General features: G+C 47.6%; 1 protein-coding gene across 1 annotated transcript in view; it reads left to right on the forward strand.

The window, feature by feature from the left end:
- Positions 1 to 20,604, forward strand: part of csmd2 (CUB and Sushi multiple domains 2) — a gene marked incomplete at both ends in the record, with an annotated part of 339,405 nt that overhangs the window by 148,734 nt on the left and 170,067 nt on the right. Inside the window, 4 exon segments of the mRNA XM_084454911.1 lie at positions 619 to 731; positions 10,201 to 10,278; positions 13,820 to 13,907; positions 15,513 to 15,637. Of these exon segments, the coding sequence (XP_084311037.1) occupies positions 619 to 731; positions 10,201 to 10,278; positions 13,820 to 13,907; positions 15,513 to 15,637 (404 nt within the window).

Here is a 20,604-nt window from a genome sequence, read left to right on the forward strand (position 1 = left end):
ATCGGCCAATTAGGTAGGTCCTGAAGCAGAACCTTGACCACTGTTGTGTCCATGCTATGATGAGGGCGAAAACCAGGCTGAAAAGTATCAAGGATACAATTTGCATCTAGAAAACTGTTTCTCAGTCATTTTAGACCGAAAATCTCCCCCGCCAGATCCATTGTGTGCGCTGGGTCAATAGAGTCGGGACCCAGGGGAGATGGATCCCCTTGGTTTGGGTCGGGATGAGGGAACGTTTCCTTGGCCATTTCACCCACACCTCCCTCTCCTCTGACTCTTGTTGTTCTGCAGAGGTGCCTTGTTATATGTCTGCATTCTGTCACAATGAGGATTTCAGATTATGCTAAACATTTCCCAGCTGTCTGTTCAGTCAATTATCTATGATGGGGTGTGTGTGTGTGTTCATTCCAATGATGGCTTTACTTTTAATGCATTCTGTAACATTGCAGGCTAACTAAATCCTCTCTTCTTTTCTTTTCTCTTTTCTCTCTTCTCTCTCTTCTCCTCTCTCCTATTTTCTCCTCTCCTCTCTTCTCTTCTCTCCTCTCTTCTCCTTTCTCTCTCTTCTCTCTGTTGTCCTCCCCCCCCCCCCCCTCTCTCTCTCTCTCTCTCTCTCAGGTTCACTGGTCATAACCTGCCGTCTCCCATCATCAGCAGTAAGAACTGGCTGAGGCTGCACTTCACCTCCGATGGCAACCACAAGCTGAGGGGCTTCAGCGCCCAGTACCAAGGTGAGACCACTGCTCACACACACACACACACACACACACACACACACACACACACACACACACACACACAGACACACACAGACACACACCAACCACAAGCTGAGGGGCTTCAGCGCCCAGTACCAAGGTGAGACCACTGCTCACACACACACACACACACACACACACACAGACACACACACACACACACACACACACAGACACACACCAACCACAAGCTGAGGGGCTTCAGCACCCAGTACCAAGGTGAGACCACTGCTCACAAACACACACACACACACACACACAGACATACACACACACACACACACACACACACACACACACACACACAGACACACACCAACCACAAGCTGAGGGGCTTCTGCGTCCAGTACCAAGGTGAGACCGCTGCTCACACACACACACACACACACTGACCAAGGCCACTGGCCCGAATGCATGGGTTTTAGTGAGGTAAAGATATTCAGTGCAGCGTGCCGTTTGGATCGGCCTGACAGCTCCGGCATCTACGCTCACCCAAGAGGCATGACTGCCTCTCACAGCTCCCAGATCAGCTGGTGATGTCAGCTCTACTGGACTGGACTGCCTCTCACAGCTCTCAGATCAGCTGGTGATGTCAGCTCCACTGGACTGGACTGCCTGGTGTCGTGCAGGTTTAGTCCAAACCGATGCGTAGGGAGGAACACAATGGAACATTTTGACTCCAGAGTCAATATTGTGAAATACTGTATTTGAGATGTAATCAGAAACGGAAGAATCCATCCATCCATTCATCTGTCCATCAGTAGGTCCGTCCATCCATTCATCCACCCATTCAATTCATTCATCCATTTCTCTCTCCCTCCATCGTTCTGTTCATGCTGTGAACATATCTGGTTGGGAGACGCAGGGAAATGTGTCCTCATGTGAACCGGTGATAGCGTCACACCACAGCCAGCACTTCAGAATGATAAGACTGTGTAATATCATTAGTCTTATGTGCACTTCAATTAACTCTGCAAAAGACGCCCATCACACACTCACCTCACCTCACTCCAACACACACACACACACACACACACACACACACACACACGTGTGCACGCGCACACACACACACACAATCCCCTCTCTTTCTTCCCCACTGTGGCCATCGCCAGTCTCATCACTCTCCGGGGTTCAAAGGTCACGGCTGCAAAGGGATGAGCATAGAAAAGGGATTATGCGGAGCGTCCGCCAAAATCCCCCCCCCCCCCCCCTCTCCTCCAATCTCCGGGAATTTCATCTCTATTCATCCGCTCAGGGAGGGAGAGGGGGGTGGGGAGGGGTGAAGGGGGGAGAAGGGGAGAGAGATAGAGAGAGAGAATGGCGAGAGAGAGATAAAAAAAAAAAAAAGAGAAGGGGAGGAAGACAGCAAGGAAGGCAGGGAGGGAGAGAGGATTACAGGTCTTATGTCTGATAAATAAATAATACATTTAGCAGATGAGGGAGAAGAAGGCGGAGGACGGCTAATACGTTAATTAGATTAACCATTGACTTCCTCCTCCTGCTCAGCGCACACAACATTGCCCACAATCCACCTGGAGCGGCTCATTTAGAAGAAACGTGATTCCGGTTTTAACAAGCATCTCAGCCTCACGCTCTGGCATTATTTAACTCACTTCATTCTCTCTCTCTCTCTCTCTCTCTCTCTCTCTCTCCACTCTGTTCTACTTTCTATTGTTCTTTTAGATGCATATTGCAATCTTTTCAAACTCTGGGGGTCTCATTGTGATATTTTTCACAGAGCATGTCAATCACAGCATAAGCGTGCGGTATTCTTTCCTCCATTCTGCTTTTAAGACTGTTATTATGACACGCGCTGTACAGTAGCAGAGAATCCAGACTCACAGACACCATTGTCTTTTCAATTACAACCTGGATGGGAGCAGAAAAAAGTAACGTTTCATGTTGAAAGGAGCAAAAAAACATTGTTGACAAGTTTATTACTTTTGGTGTGTGTGTGTGTGGGGGGGGGGGGTGTGTGTATGTGGGTGTGTGTGTGTCAACATGACACGGCTGCTTTCATTCTCCCACTCCCTCCCTTCACCCTGGATCATTTGTCGTTCTCCTTCCTGTATTCTGCCAGGTCACTGTCACCCACCTCTCCCAGCGCACACAAACTAGCTCTTCACACAAACCATCTCTTCACACAAACTACCTCTTCACACAAACTAGCTCTTCACACAAACCATCTCTTCACACAAACTATCTCTTCACACAAACCATCTCTTCACACAAACTATCTCTTCACACAAACTAGTTCTTCACACAAACTACCTCTTCACACAAACTAGCTCTTCACACAAACTAGCTCTTCACACAAACTACCTCTACACACAAACCATCTCTTCACACAAACTATCTCTTCACACAAACCATCTCTTCACACAAACTAGCTCTTCACACAAACTACCTCTACACACAAACCATCTCTTCACACAAACTATTTCTTCACACAAACTAGCTCTTCACACAAACTAGCTCTTCACACAAACTATCTCTTCACACAAACTATCTCTTCACACAAACCATCTCTTCACACAAACTATTTCTTCACACAAACTAGCTCTTCACACAAACTAGCTCTTCACACAAACTATCTCTTCACACAAACTATCTCTTCACACAAACTACCTCTTTACACAAAGCATCTCTTCACACAAACTATCTCTTCACACAAACTAGCTCTTCACACAAACTAGCTCTTCACACAAACTATCTCTTCACACGCCCTGCCTCTTCGAAAATACACCTCAAACTGAATAACACCTCGTGTCACAAATAGCAGACTATTCCCCACAACAAAGGGATCTCTCGGAGGTGAAGACAAGCTAAAGCAGTATTTTCTTGTAGACTAAGATAAAAGACAGTGTTCCCAGGAGGTCCACTCCTCTCTGCATGCTGATGCTTTCACTCGTGTTATTTATCCCGCCCCTCTCTCTCTCTCTCTCTCTCTCTCTGTCACAGTGACATCATTGTCATTCTCTCAAAGGGCACATTGGTTTTTGTCTGTTTTATTAGGTTCTGAAAACTGATAAGACCTTGAAGTTACTGAAACCGGACAGGGGGAGAGAGGGGGAGAGAGAGAGGGAGAGAGGGGTAGAGAGAGGGGGAGAGAGAGAGAGAGAGGGGAGAGAGAAAGAGAGAGAGGGGTAGAGAGAGGGGGAGAGAGAGGGAGAGAGAGAGAGAGAGACAGAGAGAGAGAAAGAGAGAGAGCACTCATTACTCTATTAGTGAAGGCCATATGACCCTTCTGCCATCAACCACCAATTCCAACATATTATTTTGATCTCCACATTTTGGTTCACAGAATGTTAGTCACTTTGACTTATTTTTTTATTTTATTTTTTTAACTTTGTTTTAGCAACTTTAGTCTGGATGTCACCTGGTATTTTGCTTACTCACCGTGACCTACACTAATTGCTTTAGCAGCGCTCTGGGCAGCTCCTTTGTAGTAGAGGTTCTACCGCAAACTGAAATGAAAACTAGAAATGGTGCTCAGAGAGCACAGACCTCCGCCCATAAATGCATGTCATGCCTCTGTGCGCGTCCACGTGCTTGTGAGCAGGACGTTTGGTATTGCTGCATTCGTTTGGTCGAGATCTTTATGCCAGTCCAAACCCTCTCTGTGACCTACCCATATCAAGATATGGCCATTTCAATTCCGCCCATTGACAATGAATGGGGGGAATTTTTCACTCCGGAGCCAAAGTCCCAAAAATGTAATGAAAGTGATGTTTGGGTAGCTCATAGGCCCACCCTGGGATTCGGACCGCTCCAAGATAGAATGGGTTCTGAATTGGCCCATGCTACACCCCTCCACCAAGTTTCATGAAAAGCGGTCTGGTAGTTGAATGGAGGTGAATGGCCGTCCTGGCCGTGTTTGGGCGGCTCGTGGAGGCGCCCTGGGATTCGGATCTGCTCGAGAAGTTAATTTGTTGTTAGTTGACCCATGCTATACCTCTCCACCGACTTTCATGAAAATCAGTCAGGTAGCTGTAGCGTAAACCTGGTGTCAGAACTGAGTGGAGGTGAAAGTGTTAGGGTTGGGTGGTGGAGGCTGGACCCAAAATGCCGACGGCAGGCAGCACTGGATCAAAAGGGGGTTTATTCGCAAAAAAAGGGCAAAAGTATAAACAGGAACTAATTTACTTAATAAATTACTCCCATGCCTCTTTGGCAGCATTCCTTCTTTTGTGAAGAGGCATTTGCATATCGCAGCCTAATCAGCTGCTTTGTCTGTTCCATTGTCCCTGTAAATAATGGAATATATGATGTACATCTGACGTAGCCCTAGGCCTATTTAGATTTATTTTATGTCGGCTATGAATACAGGCTTTTAAGAGTTTGCTACAAGTCAAGTGATATAGGGATAAAGTGATGTTCTCCTATTTTTGGTTGTATCTTGACACCACATTCTGCGATTTTTTTTAAGCAGTGAAATTAGTGTGAGAAAAACAAATGTTTGAGTGCTTTAAAATAATCTAAAATAATTGACAGTGTAGGAAGACGGAACTTTATATGCAGTTTCCTGCGGCATCACTTTGGCACGTGCACTTCCTGCTTCAGCTATTGGGAGCTTGCACTGATGCAGGCTTGCTATTTAAGGGGTTGAGAGCCCACTCGCACTCCAAGCGCACTCCGCGCTAATTGGTTTGGGACGGCCCTTAACATGGCGAAGCTCGGCGTGAACGCACAAACGGAGGGGGAGTGGATAGGGCGAGGGCTTAGGGGGTGGTTTGAGATTGGGCCTATGAATCGACAGAGGACAAAGGAAACAGGAGGGAATATATGTTCAGGGAGAACAATCAAGGAACAACGTACAGCTGCGCAACAAGACTTGACGAGCCACAAGTGCAGACAATCACCCAGACAAAGACAAGGAGGGATTCCAACAACACACTAACACAAGGACAGAGGAACTAGGACACGAGGGAAGGGACCAGGGAACAAGGCTGGGACTGGAAATGGGACTGGACAGGAAACTAGGGGAAACCAGAAGGAGGAGCTAGAGGGGACCAGAGAACTAGGGACAGGGAATGGAGTGAGACTAGTGGGGAACTGGTGGCTAGAGCTGGGGCAGGGAGGACCCAAACAAAAATAGAAGACAAGACAACGAACAGAAGACAAGACAATGAACGCAAGACGAAACACATGGAGTCAGAACAAAACCAGGTGACAACGTGAACAAAGTGCAAAAGTCTCTGGGGGAGGTGTAGGAACAGTCACTAGGAGGGGAGGTGCTCAGGGTCCAGGAGGGTCCAGGGGGCACAGGGGCTCAAGGTCGGGATCCAGGCCGGGAGCAGGGTGTGAGCAGGGCATACCAGGGGTCTGGGGCAGAGGCGAGGGTCTGGACCGGGAGCGGGGGGTGAGCAGAACGAACCAGAGGTCCGGGGCAGGGGCGAGGGTCCAGACTGAGAGCAGGGGGCGAACTGGGCCGGACCCGGCCCGAACCATAACAAAAAGGCTGGCCCATGCTTTATCCCTCCACCGAGCTGCATAAACATTGGTATGGTAGTTTTTATGTAATTTTGCTAACAAACAAACCAACCAAGAAATGGCTCGTGGACCCGCCCCATGATTCGTATCCGCTCCAAAGTTTGATGGGTTCTAAGTTGTCCCATGCTACACCCTTCCACCGAGTTTCATTGGTCTGTTTTTTTTTTTTTTGCATAATCAACTAACACACGCCACCGAAAACATTACCTTTCGCCCTGCGCTGTCGCTGGGGCAGAGGTAATGAAAATAAAACCACGGAGCTTGAGACTAGCCAAGAAAATAAAGGCCTTCACACACCTGCAACACACCTCTGTTAAAGACCTTTGTGGAAACGAACACACCAGAGAAGGCTCCTCTGATTAGGAAAGTGATTAGGAAATTTCCGTAGTTTGACGTATTTCCTACGCAAACAGGCTATAGGGGCAGGACATAACATTTAGAGGAATTTGATTGGAACGTTGACAAATGGGCGGGTTATACATACATTTATACACTGCAGAGTAGTTGACGTTTTGATTGACAGGGTGGATGTCGTGAGATTATTGGCCTAAAATCTAAGGTACCTGGTGTCGTAATTGCATGTGACTTACTGTTTGCCAGGAAGTAAGAAATTATATACTTTGATATAAGATTACAACAAAAGTAGAATTTTGAAATGTATTTGGCATACATCGTTGAATAGGTGAACACTATGACCAATTATGTGAACCAACATGGGAGAGAATGCTTTTTTCATTTCTGTGGGACTTTAAAAATGAGGTTTGTCTGCTGGTTCATTTTACCTATAAATCACCACCAGTTTTGCCATAACTTATACATCATCATTAGCCCTCTCGTCCAAAGGACCATGGCACAGAAGGTCTATTGGTGGCAACATCGCCCCCTATTCTGGAGAGCAGAATAATCCTAGGTTTGTAGTGGCAGATCAGGGTACTGCATGGAGGACAGATATGTTCAGTCATCCTCTCCAACATAAACATCCATTCAAACTTGGGTGGGTTTCAGTTTTACATTGACATGCACTATAAAAACAAATGCGCTCTAAACATGTTTTCCTCCAACAATCGTTCATCTCTTTCTGTCAGGTAAGCAGTGGAAGAGTGGTCAACTCAGGCAGTAAGTGCCCAATAACTCACTCTGGTTCCTCTGAGAATTAACGTAGTGCTAGCAACTTGGGGATACAATTATCTTAGATGTATTTTTTCTGTTCCACGGGCATCATCTTGCTCAAAGTGGGGGACTCCACCTGACACGGTAACCTGACACGCCAGATGGCTCATTTCACTATTTCCATTTCATTTCAAACCTTTATACTCGTGAAGCACTGAGGTTTCCCTCATTTACAGTGATGACGAGTTCACACAGATACACAAATATCAACTGAGCAAATGCAATATACAGTAATAATAATTAAACGCAGTTTAATTATTGCAGGTAAAAGTACAAAGGTCAAGAGCCATGGATTTAAACTCTGAGACTGGAGGAAGGACCTCAAGCTTTAGAGTTGGTTGTGAGGTATTCGAAGTATAGGGAGCATCGTGGAAAAAAGCACAACAACACAACCCTCTGGGAAGGCATGTGAGATCAGGATGGTCTCATGAGGCTAGGGACCTCATGCAGTGAGTTCACAATTCCACTCTGTTTTGATATTTTAGAGCAGTGTTTCTCAACCAGGGCTGGTATTCACAAAACATTTTAATGATAAAAGTTGGTCCTAACCTGACGATTTGGGAGCAACTCCTAAAAATAATGGGTGTGTCACTCATAATTTTAGGACTTCTAAATTGTTGGAATTAGAGTATTTCACAAAGGGTTTGAGAGCTAAAAACAGCTCCTAAGTCCGGGAGAAGCTAGAGGCAGTCAGAAGGACTTCTAAGTCGCTGAGACCTTGTCAGAAGCGATCCAACAGGCCTGCTCCGGGCAATCCGCTTTGTAATCGCATCAATATGTTGGAGACATTAAATGATACAGAGCTTTTAAAAAGGTATAGTCTTAATCACAAGGGTATTATGATCATAGTAGAGCTAGTGAGGAACACAGTCACTTTAGATTCAGACAACACTACTTGGCCATGGGAAAATGCACTATGCAGTGAGACCAACGTGCATATCTTAGTCGTATTATAGACTGAGGCTAGAACGTGCATATCTTAGTCGTATTATAGATGGCTCATCTCTCAGTCGACTTAGGCTACAATATTACACCAAAGAATAAATGCAATAGCCAATACAGCTATGGGTGCTATACCGCCTATTCCGAATAAATGTATTAAACATTTCAAATTTTAGATTACATGTCAATGATCTGTAATTACAAAGTTAATTTACATATAGTTGTGGGATCCTTGAGGATTGTCGAAATATGCTAGGGGTCCAGAACTCCAAAAAGGTTGAGAACCATTGCTCTAGAGAACTAATATAGTGCTAGCACTGTGGGTATAAGATTAGCTTCAAGGGCAAAGGAGCAAGTTTGACATTGAGGGGGAGACATTTGCCACAGAAAGGATGATTTTTTTAGTAACTTTACCATTGTTCTCTGCACTTTTTGTACTTTGCTATTATCCTGAGGTTCTATTAGCAGGAACAGTCAGTATTCTCAGTCAGTCACACAATGACATGATCAGTCAATCTCGGGGTTATATACAGCCCACTTCTCCTTTCTCATATTCAAGAAAATGGCTTCAACTCTGTCCCTGTTTCTGCTTCAGTCACACATGCTCTGAACCCCCTAAAGTGAAAAAAGTCCCACTCTAAGCCAAGAGACGACACTACGGTACTACAAGCAAGCAATACAGTACCACAATGTCTGTGAAAGCTCAGATGTATATCAAGCTTATTAAGACCAATATAGGTTAATACTTATCAATCTCTCTTACCTGTTGGCCTGCTCCTCTTTCTCTCTCTCTTTGTCTGCCTGTCTCAACCTGATGTCCCTGCATGGGATCATCATAGCTGCATGGGATCATCATAGCTGAGCTTGCCAATGTGTTAAAGTAGCCATAACCAGCAATGGCTGGACAAGTATCACACAGGATCACTATAGGATCACACAGGATCACTATATTACAGTGACAGTCCACTATGTAAATGAAGGCCAACAGAGACAGAAACATCGACCCAGGCAGTGTAGTGTAGTATTGATAAGAGTATTGTTAAGTATCAGTACTTAGCAGTATCGGTATCGATAAAATCCTAACGATACCCTCCATCCCTACTCCTGTACTCCTCAGTTTTATGAGTCACCAGCCGCCACTGGTTGGAAGTCAGAGATGGGTCCCTACCACAGAGCTCACAGAGCTGAATAGATAGAAACACGTCCTTTTCATAGCTATAATTAGCTGTCTTTGCTAGCCAGCCAGCTTGGTCTTAGCCTATGTAGTAGACTAAAACTCTGGATGTCATGAGATTATTGGCCTAAAATCTAAGGTACCTGTTGTCGTCATTGCACGTGACCTACCGTTTTCCAGGAAGTAAGAAATGATATACTTTGATATAAGTAACAAAAGTAAAATTTTGTTATTTTTTTGGCATACATCGTTGAATAGGTGAACACTATGACCAATCGTGTGAACCAAAATGGGACAGAATGCTTTTTTCATTTCAGTGCGACTACTATGTACAATGAAGTTGGCTATTTTACCCGCATGGCTGAGAGACTAATTACCTCATTCAAACTGTCCTCATTCAAATTCCAGTGATTTGTGTAGCCAGCTCTGACTGAAGGGAAGTGAACAGCAGCAGGTCATGGTGTTGCACTTTTCAAAATAAAAGTTTCTAATGTTTGCCTACAGCCTTTTCTCCGTCCACGTCACCAGCCAGCACTGATACACACTGGATAACCCACAACATAAAGTCCACCTACTGTATGCTGGTCATTGGGCCCTGCCTAAAAAAATGTCTGTTATTTCTAACCTGCTCCTTTTTGTCCTTGTTTTGTCTTCTTACAGTGAAGAAGATGACGGAGCTGAAGTCCCGAGGGGTCAAGATGCTCCCGAGCAAAGACAACCACCACAAGATATCAGTCTGTGAGTCCAGTTCACTTCCGTTCCATTCCCTTCAAGGTCAAGGTCAAGGTCAACATTGTTTATATAGCACATCAACGAAAGTTGCACTAAAGTGCTTCACAGTATATAAAAATAAAATAAAATAAAAACAGACAATACATACAAACAGATTACAATACATTCAATACAACGTGATTGTCCCCGGAGTCCCTGGGTGATGCAGGTGCAGCTTCAAAACATAAACACTACAAACCCACACAAAAAACATATCATACTACACACATATAACTAAGCATGTTAACAAAGGCCATGAGTAAAACAAACGTGGAAGTGATAGTATAGTATAGATAGATACAATTAGGGGTTAATGGCTGATTACCTTGGGTATAAAGGAGCATTGGGCTGTGGAGTTCCTGAGCCTGGAGCCTCGGTCCCCCCGCCCAGAGGGCAGGAGAGGGACCTCCTGTGACCGGGGGAAGGACGGGTCGGCCAGGAGACTGAGCTGGGACACCCCTGTGATCGTAGAGCAGGTCTGGTACAGTGTTCACCAACGAGCAGGTGTTGACCACGAGTTGAGTCTCACCGTGTCTCTATGGATGGATCCTTAGTTCCTCTCCTTAGACTGTTTCTGGAAAGCTCCTGAACTGATGATTGTAGCAGAGGTGGTTCGGAACTCTCACAGCTACTTTAAGTGGCGCTGCTGTAGACCCGTGACCCCAAACGTCCCCCACAGTCGATCCACAAGGACGCCCTCTTGGTCCAAACGTCCCCCACAGTCGATCCACAAGGACGCCCTCTTGGTCCAAACGTTCCCCACTGTCGATCCACAAGGACGCCCTCTTGGTCTTAACAGTACATGTGCAGTCGACTCAGCGAGTGGGATATGCGAGCGCATGCACGCACACAAACACACAAACACACACACTCACATGCACACATGCTCACTCACTCACACACACCTACACACACACACTCACACCTACACACACAAACACACACACATGCACGCACACACACACACACAAATGCACACACACGCGAGCGCACACACTCACTCACTCACTCACTCACTCACACACACCTACACACATACACACACACACACACACACACACATTAGCCAGAAACGATGCTCTCTTCCACCTCTGTTTTGGGGCAAAGTCAGGCAGAACGTGGCGCTGTGCCTTGTTATGGGTGGGTGGTAAAGGGCAGCCTTGAGGCCGGATGGGGGGGGGGGGGGGGGGAGAGACCATGGAGAGACGCACTCTTGCCCCCATGTTGTTAAATAAGATTATTATCATTATCATATTATGTACTGTAGAGATAGTGAGGGGAGGTCAGAGGTCATCGCATTGCCTGCCCTTTACTCTGCAACGGGAGAGGAGGAGTGCATCTCTCTCTCTCACCCCCTCTCTCTCCCCCACTCTCTATCTCTCTCCCTCTCTCTCTCTCTCTCTCTCTCTCTCTCTCCCTCTCTCCCTCTGTCTCTCTCCCTCCCTCCCTCCCTCCCTCTCTCTCTCTCTCTCTCTCTCCCTCTCTCCCTCTCTCTCTCTCTCTCTCTCTCTCTCTCTCTCTCTCTCTCCATTTCCATTACCTTCACATCAGCAGAAGGAAATGTCATCCGTCCAGGTTCCTCTGTGTGAGAGAGAGAAGCTGAGAGATGGAAGGAGGAGGGAGGGGATGAGGAGGAGGGTAATTAGGACTGACTCAGACAGACCAGAGCTCCTGTGAGCCCTGATGATCCTTTCCTCTGGTCTTTTCCCATTTACTTTCCTCTTCTCCTCTTAACGGGCTGGCTGGATGGATCTTTTTACCTGTTCTTCCATCTTCCCTTTCTATCTCCCCCTCTTTACTTCAATCATGACTTCCTCTCTGCTTCTCCAGTAAGCTCCCTCTTCCTGGTCCCCTCTCTCTCCACACCCCCTTCTCTCTTCTCTCTCTCCATCTCTCTTTCTCTCTCTACTTTGCTTCTCTCTCTCCATCGCTATCCACTCATTCTCTCTCTCTCCCTGTTTCTCGTTCTCTCTGTATCTCACTCTCCCCCTCTCTCTCTCTCCTTCCCTCTCTCTCACTCTCCCTCTTTCTCTCCCTCTCTCCCTCTCTCTCTCTCCCTCCCTCTTTCTCTCAATCTGTCTCTCTCTCTCTCTCTCCCTCTAGCTCTCTCTCCATCCTGCTGCCGTGGTTACCGTGTGTTGCTGTGCCCCCCTGCCCTTTCTCCCTCCTCCCTCATGCATATTCATCAGCTGCCCCGGGCCAATCAGCACATGTCACGCTGACTTTGGCCCCGCCTGTCAGGCCTTTGACCCCGCCCTGCCCGTCAAACCGCTCAACTCGGTTGGCTGATGCCCAAACCCCCACTGCCACCACCCATCTCCCCCCCGCTGCCCTGGTCGGTGTGTTCTAAGTCGGCGTTCTCGGGAGGCTGAACATGGATGAAAGCGATTGGCAGATAGAGACGGGTGGTAGATGTGGCTACTAAGTCTGACTGATTCTGATGCTGATAGGAAGCGCACTGGCCTTGGTTTGATGTTTGACCACGAACAGACCTGGTGGCATAACGTTTGAATCTCCTACCTGCCTTGCATTTCAAGATCAATGTGCCACCCCCCCAATATCTTCCTAAGTTCCATTCTTACATTTCTTCCTAAGAACGTTTCTAAAGAACGCTCCCGTCTGATTTACAAGGTGAACCGCTGGATGAGTTCACACCTGTCCTCTGACTCGCCAGCTTTTCGATAGCATAATGGTTTAGGTGGGGTTGTGTCAGGTGCGTTGGCAAGTCAGAGGACTGCAGGTCGAATCCAGCGTGGGCAATCAAGATCTGATTTTAATTCAGCCCAGTAGGCTTCCTACCTTCCTACAAGGAATTTGCCTTGGGGCATAAACATAGCAAGGCAGAACAGTGCAAAATGTCAAAGTGATAGAATGCAATATACAATAGCCTCCACAGCTGTCAACACAGCAGGCCCAAACAAAGATCTAGAGACTCAACCTGTCATATTTAGCAGTGTCAGTAAATTGCATGGGATGATATTAGCCTGCTCGTTCAGTTAACGGAGAAGGGCACACACACAGTTGTACCTGGCGCATCGGGGACATTATTGGACAGACAGCACTCTCGCTTGGTAAGATAATGAAAATCATTATTACAAGATAGATGATACAAATATGATAGTATTGCAATCCTATAATGTTATGCAACTGAAGATTTGAAGTAAACACAGTCACAAATCATTTTAAATGAACATGTCTTTCGCACGAATAGTCCGTAGTCTACTTAAGACTGCTCTTCCGTGTTCGTAGATTCTGTTCTTAGTTCCCTCATGTGAGAACATTGGTGAATGACAGAATCTTCTTGGAGACGGTGTAAGTGGAGTTTAAGAAGAAATGCATCCTAAGAAATGCTTAACTTTGTTGGTTAATGAAGCCCAATGTCTCTCTCTCTCTCTCTCTCTCTCTCTCTCTCTCTCTCTCTCTCTCCATCTCTCTCTCTCTCTCCATCTCTCTCTCTCTCTCCATCTCTCTCTCCCTCACTCTCTCTCTCTCTCTCTCTCTGTCACAGTGTCACAGATGGGCGTGGCACAGGGCCACAACATGTGTCCGGACCCGGGGATCCCAGACCGGGGGAAGAGAAAAGGATCCGACTTCAGGTGAGAGGATGATGAGAGAACCAGAGAACCAGGGATCCTGACAGGAGGGAGGATGATGAGAGAACCAGAGAACCAGGGAACCAGGGATCCTGACAGGGGCGAGGATGATGAGAGAACCAGAGAACCAGAGAACCAGGGATCCTGACAGGAGGGAGGATGATGAGAGAACCAGAGAACCAGAGAACCAGGGATCCTGACAGGAGGGAGGATGATGAGAGAACCAGAGAACCAGGGAACCAGGGATCCTGACAGGGGCGAGGATGATGAGAGAACCAGAGAACCAGGGAACCAGGGATCCTGACAGGAGGGAGGATGATGAGAGAACCAGAGAACCAGCGAACCTGATAGGAGGGAGGATGATGAGAGAACCAGAGAACCAGAGAACCAGGGATCCTGACAGGAGGGAGGATGATGAGAGAACCAAAGAACCAGGGAACCAGGGATCCTGACAGGGGCGAGGATGATGAGAGAACCAGAGAACCAGGGAACCAGGGATCCTGACAGGAGGGAGGATGATGAGAGAACCAGAGAACCTGATAGGAGGGAGGATGATGAGAGAACCAGAGAACCGGGGGACAGACGGAGAGAGAGAGAGAGAGAGGGGGGGGGGGGGGGGGGGGGGGCAGCGAGAGAGAGAGAGGGGGGGGAGAGGGAGAGAGAGAGAGAGAGGGGGGGGCAGAGGGAGAGAGAGAGGGTGGGGAGGACAGAGTGAGAGGGAGAGAGAGGGGGGGGCAGAGAGAGAGAGCGAAAAAGCGCGAGAGGGAGAAAAAACAAAACAGCTGCAGCTCGGTTCATTCTGGGTCGCTAACGTCAACGCGCCGAGTGGCGGGGAGAGGGGACGTGGCCTGTCGGCCGGCCCGCCCTCCTCCTCCTCTCTCTCTCTCCCCTCCGTCACGGCGCTCATTAGAACAAACGACCTCGCCGCCTCTCTCTCTCTCCAACACCACGGCGCCTCGCCCAGAGACCTCGTCTCTTAACAGCTCCTCATTAACCGAAGGACGTCGGGTCAGACGCTTCAGAAGAACTTTGGGATGGAAGAAGGGAGAGAGGGATGATGGAGGGAGAGAAAAGGAGACGGGTAGGGGGCCACGTAGACGGACGGGGAGAGACAAAAAAAAGCCAGTAGCCCATCTCTGGAAACAAGCGCAGTAGCCGGCAGGACTCAACCATAATACCCAGAATCCCTTGCGTAGGACCGCCCGCTGTATCGCGCCGGGTGATAGACCGCTCCCTCAAGCCGAATGCAGAACGTGGTGGCGGAGAGAATGTGCCGGAATGACACGGGGTAGACGTTCCTCCCTGGGCAGAACACTCCGTGCCGGGGGACAGCTCCTCGCTGGACTCCTTAACTCTGAATAATGGGCAGCATCCATCTCCCAGGATGCACCTCTCTGGGAGCTTGCAGCAGAGCGGGGGGAGGCAATCGAAACTTGGGAGTGAATCGTTTATCCCGCCTCTCCCAGTCGTCCGGGGGTTGCGGAGGGGGAGGCGTGGGGAGGAGAGGGCGTGCCGGTTCTGCTACAGAGAGTGTGTGTGTGTGTGTGTGTGTTTGTGTGTGTGTGTGTGTGTGTTTGTGACTCTCTGCCTCTCTGTCGCCCCCTGCAGGAAGGGTGCGACGCTGCATTTCTCCTGCGACGAGGGCTACGAGCTGCAGGGCTCCAAGAGCATCAGCTGCCTGAGGGTCACCGACAGCTACGTGGGCTGGAGTGATGACCGGCCCATCTGCAGGGGTGAGGACACACACACACTCACACACACTCATACACTCACACTCACACACACACACTCATACACTTACACACACACACACACACACACACACACACACACTCATACACTCACACACACACACTCATACACTTACACACACACACACTCATACACTCACACTCACACACACACACTCATACACTTACACACACACACACTCACACACACTCATACACTCACACTCACATACACACACTCATACACACACACACACACACTCATACACTTACACACACACACACACACACACACACTCATACACTTACACACACACTCACACACACTCATACACTCACACTCACACACACACACACACACTCATACACTCACACTCACTCACACACACACACTCATACACACACACACACACACACACACACACACAGACACACACACTCATACACTCACACACACACACACACTCATACACTCACTCACACACACACACACACACTCACACACTCATACACTCACACACACACACACACTCATACACTTACAAACACACACACATACACACACACACATATACACTCACACACACTCACACACACACACACTCACACACACTCATACACACACACTCACACACACACACACACAGGGACGTGCACAGATAGACACGAGGTGGTCCTGCCCTTTGCCCTCTGGACAAGGCAAGTGCCCTTTTGAAAGTTACTTTTTTTCTTTTCTTTAACAGTGTAGTCCTACTGTATGTGGCTCATGGTGACATCGATCAATTCTCGATTAAAAGCGTGTAATAATAATGCCCCAAAATGCGTTGTAATTTTGCCAGCACCCCCCCACACACACACGTGCCCTCCCCTCCCTCTCTTCCTTTGTCAACGGTAAACGCGAAAAGCGGACACAAACGGAGGCGCGCTGCAGCAGCTAAGGTAACACATAAACCAAATGAGTGTATTGTTTGCCCCCTAAGCCTCAGTTGCCAAACTATAACTTGCATTTATTTGTCTCTGTTGTAAAGTAAGTCTCATACCGCGCCAAACAGCTGAGCCCAATGGCGGACTGGCCATCGGGACGCTCGGGACGAATCCTGATGGGCCGGTCCTCAAGTGGGCCGGCCTGGTTGTAGTGAGTGAGATATTCAGAGGGGATATTCCCGGCGCTAACTGGCCCGACCTGCTGTAAGTGGCCGTAAATGCCCCCCCTGCTCAACAAATCACACGAGCACCCCCCCCCCCCCCGCTCAACAACTTGCCGGCTGGTCGCAAGATCAGTGGGCTGACTGGGGCTACATTGCCGGACCTGAATTATTTCCCCAGTCCGCCCCTGGCTGAGCCTAAATTAGCCGACTGTCCACCTGCTTAACAAGTCTATCGTATATGCATTTAGTATTTACTATGTTGTGTAAAGCACACTGAGAGGCACGTTATGTCTGAAATGTGCTCTATAAATAAAGATTATTATTATTATTATTATTATTAGACGCTAGACATAATCAATTCATGGATTTAACATAATGATGACCACCACACGACCAATGTCGGTAGAATTTGTTGTTGGTACAACATGTGAGGCTATCAGTATACTTAAGCTGAATATTTAGTATTATGTAGTAATCATAACCAAGTCCCCCCCCCCCCCCGTCAACAACTCGCGCGACAATACAAATACAAATTACCTGGTCCTACTGTAAAAAGTAGGGGTAGGGGGTATAGGTATGGGTATGGGTATGGGTATGGGTATGGGTATGGGTATGGGTAGGGTTAGGGTTGGGGTTGGGGTTAGGGTAGGCTGAGTTGGAGGTGGATGTGTTGTTGTCCTCCTAGGGGGTGAGTAATGAAAGCATATGAGACATGGGACTACAGACCAAGGGATCGGACAGCAGAGTAGAGGACAATATTATGCTGGGGCTGACTGTGACAAAGGATGATGGAGATGACAGTTGGTAACACACACTTGCGCATGTGCACACACACACACACACACACCGCCTTTGGGTCTGCCAGAGCTTGTCCAGCCTTTGATGAAGTGTAGGCACCGCATTCCACCATTACTCATTCACAGATTGGCCATATTCATTAGGCTGTTTGGGTGCAAACGCCTTTTTCAGTCACCCCCCCCCCCCGATATCGCCCCAACCTGGAGACTGATTATTTGTCTTGTTTCATCGATTCAACACCACTAAATGTTGGGTCATTAGTCTCAAACGTCCCTGTAATTGCAAAGTGTTGTGTGTGTGTTGGGGGGTGGGGTGTGGAGGGTGGGGTGCAACTCCAGATATTTGTGGAGTAATTAAGTCAAACAGTGTAACCCGGTGCGGCCGTGGGGAGTGATCATAAATCACACTGTCATGAAATACATAAACAGAAAGGAAACAGAAACAGAAAGGAAAGTCAGACGCAAGCGCCGTCCTTGAGTTAGAGTTCAAGTTAAAGAGGTGAGCCGAGGTTTCAGAGTGGGAGAAAGGGCTCTGGAACAATAACACAGTCTTCTTTTCAATACAGGATATTCCACCCAGACACACTGACATATACAGACGTCAGGGGCGTCATGCAACCAAAAAAAACGAGGGGGCACGAGATAGCGAAGCACGCCCGCACAAAATATTTTTGTTTTTTTGTGCATTTTTGCAGTTTAAAATCAGGACACAGCACACTACCAGTTGCCACTCAAGCGGTGTGAAATTAAATATACCGGTAGCGTTCTTTCAAGGACTTTCAAAATAAAAGTAAGGGAAAACAAATTACTTTATTTTACTCACTTGGCATTGGTCCGAATGATATACTGTATACTGAAGTATGAAGCATATTGAATCTGATATACTGAATAGCCTAATATTTGGAGGGCCTCTTCATCAGGTCCGGGAAACCGGGAAAGAGGGTGTTTGGCTTTTTGAAAGAGGTTATGGTGGCTTTTCGAGGTCGTCTATGACATAATTAAAGTAATACATTCAGCTCAGTAGAGAAAATAATCATAGCTCCGCATTGTAAAATGTAATGGTAAACAAACAATAGAAATGTAAAACCCTATAAAAAATACACCCCTTAATCTGAGGGGGCACGTGCCCCCTCAGAGGTCTTCACGGGTCGGGTAAATCCGAGAGGACCCGAACCGGACCCGAGACCCGTACGGGTCCACATTTCCACGCTTTTATTATGGTGAATTGGGTTCGGGTGGATCCGATTCTATTACCTCGGGTCCCGGGTCTGTTTGTCATTATGCGTAATACCCGAGAGAAACGCATGACGTGAGCAGAGACACGGCAGCCACCACCAGTAGCCTACCTTGTGAAAAATAAGTTGAAAGAAAATTAATATAAAGAGGTCAAATCTAGCGGCAGCTTTGTGTAGCCTTATTTATTTACGCTGTTTCATTTTCATGCTGCCACATCACAGCCTGACAAAACAGCGATTGATCCTGTCGAGATTGAGAGGATAAATCGCAATTCCATCCAACTGTGATGCAAGCAATCAGCCGTGACAGCCTAAGCGATTAATGCTACTTGCTACTACTGCCTGTCGGATCTGTAAAATACCCGATCCGACTCGGGTCTCGGGTCTCTGTCCTACTCCTGCTCTCGGACAAAATCGGGTCCGGTATACAAATAAATGATCGGATTTAGTTGGATCCCGGAACGAATGTCTCGGGTCCATCTCGGTTTCGGGGACACATTTTAGACCTGAGAAGACCTCTACTCAAGTTCTATAGGCATGACGCTTCTGATGGACGTGGCTGATTGAGAGAGATAGAGACAGACAGACAGACAGACAGACAGACAGGCAGGATACAGACTGACAGACAGACCGACAAACAGACAGACCGACAGACAGACAGGCATGCAGGATACAGACAGACAGACAGACAGACAGACAGACAGACAGACAGACCGACCGACAGACAGACAGACAGACAGACAGACAGACAGACAGGCAGACAGGCAGGCAGGCAGGCAGACAGACAGACAGACAGACACAGACAGACAGACAGGCATGCAGACGGACAGACCGACAAACAGACAGACAGACAGACAGGCAGACAGACAGACAGACAGATAGATAGACAGACAGACAGACAGACAGACAGACAGACAGGCAGACAGACAGACAGACAGACAGACAGGCAGACAGACAGACACACAGACAGACAGACAGACAGACAGACAGACAGACAGACAGACAGACAGACAGACAGACAGGAAGAGAGGTCTTACAAGGAAAAGATCAGAGAGAAGAGGAGAAGAGCTGAACGTTGGGGAAAAGTCCAGTTTAGGTCAGCATGACGGATGTGTTTTCTACCTTTCATCTAACTGTGGGGTCCAGACGCAGAGTTGAGTGTGCTCAGTCAGTACGGGGCCCGCGCTCACCTGGGAAATGCACGTCGGCCATTTTGTGCCCATTTCAGCGCCGCCTGCGCTTATCATCAGTTTCCTGTGCACTCGCACTCTCCAGCGCTGGTGTCTAATGCAATCACCCGGGTGTTTCATCCTCTTTATCATGGCCGCCGGCCATCCCCTAATGTGCTTTGAGAAATCCACTTTTGTGGGGACTCCCCCGCTCTCCTGTCTAAGAGTGATCCAATTGAGTCTAAACAAGATTATACCACTAAGTAGAGGGGGGACACCCATCTCCCAAAGGATTTGGGGGGTAATCTGATTGTACCTCCTCTCACCAAAACAACTGTCTGTCACCCGGAATAAACGCCATCTCAGGAAACAAAAAGAAAAAAAAAAGAGAGTGCTTGCTTAGGAATGATTCTTTATTATTTTAAACCATTGTGACAGTTTGAAACCATCAAACTAAATTCATCAAAAGTAGTGTTACTCTTTCTTTGTTCTTGGACTACTATAATTGCATCCTTAACTTTTAATTCGGGATGGCCATTGGACAGAGCATGATACTTTTTTTGATAAGGACAAACCAATTATCATTAGTGTCCATGATGTCAGTGTAATGGTGTTACTGTA

Source organism: Borostomias antarcticus (assembly GCF_949987555.1).
Source record: "Borostomias antarcticus genome assembly, chromosome: 21".
Taxonomy (NCBI): domain Eukaryota; kingdom Metazoa; phylum Chordata; class Actinopteri; order Stomiiformes; family Stomiidae; genus Borostomias; species Borostomias antarcticus.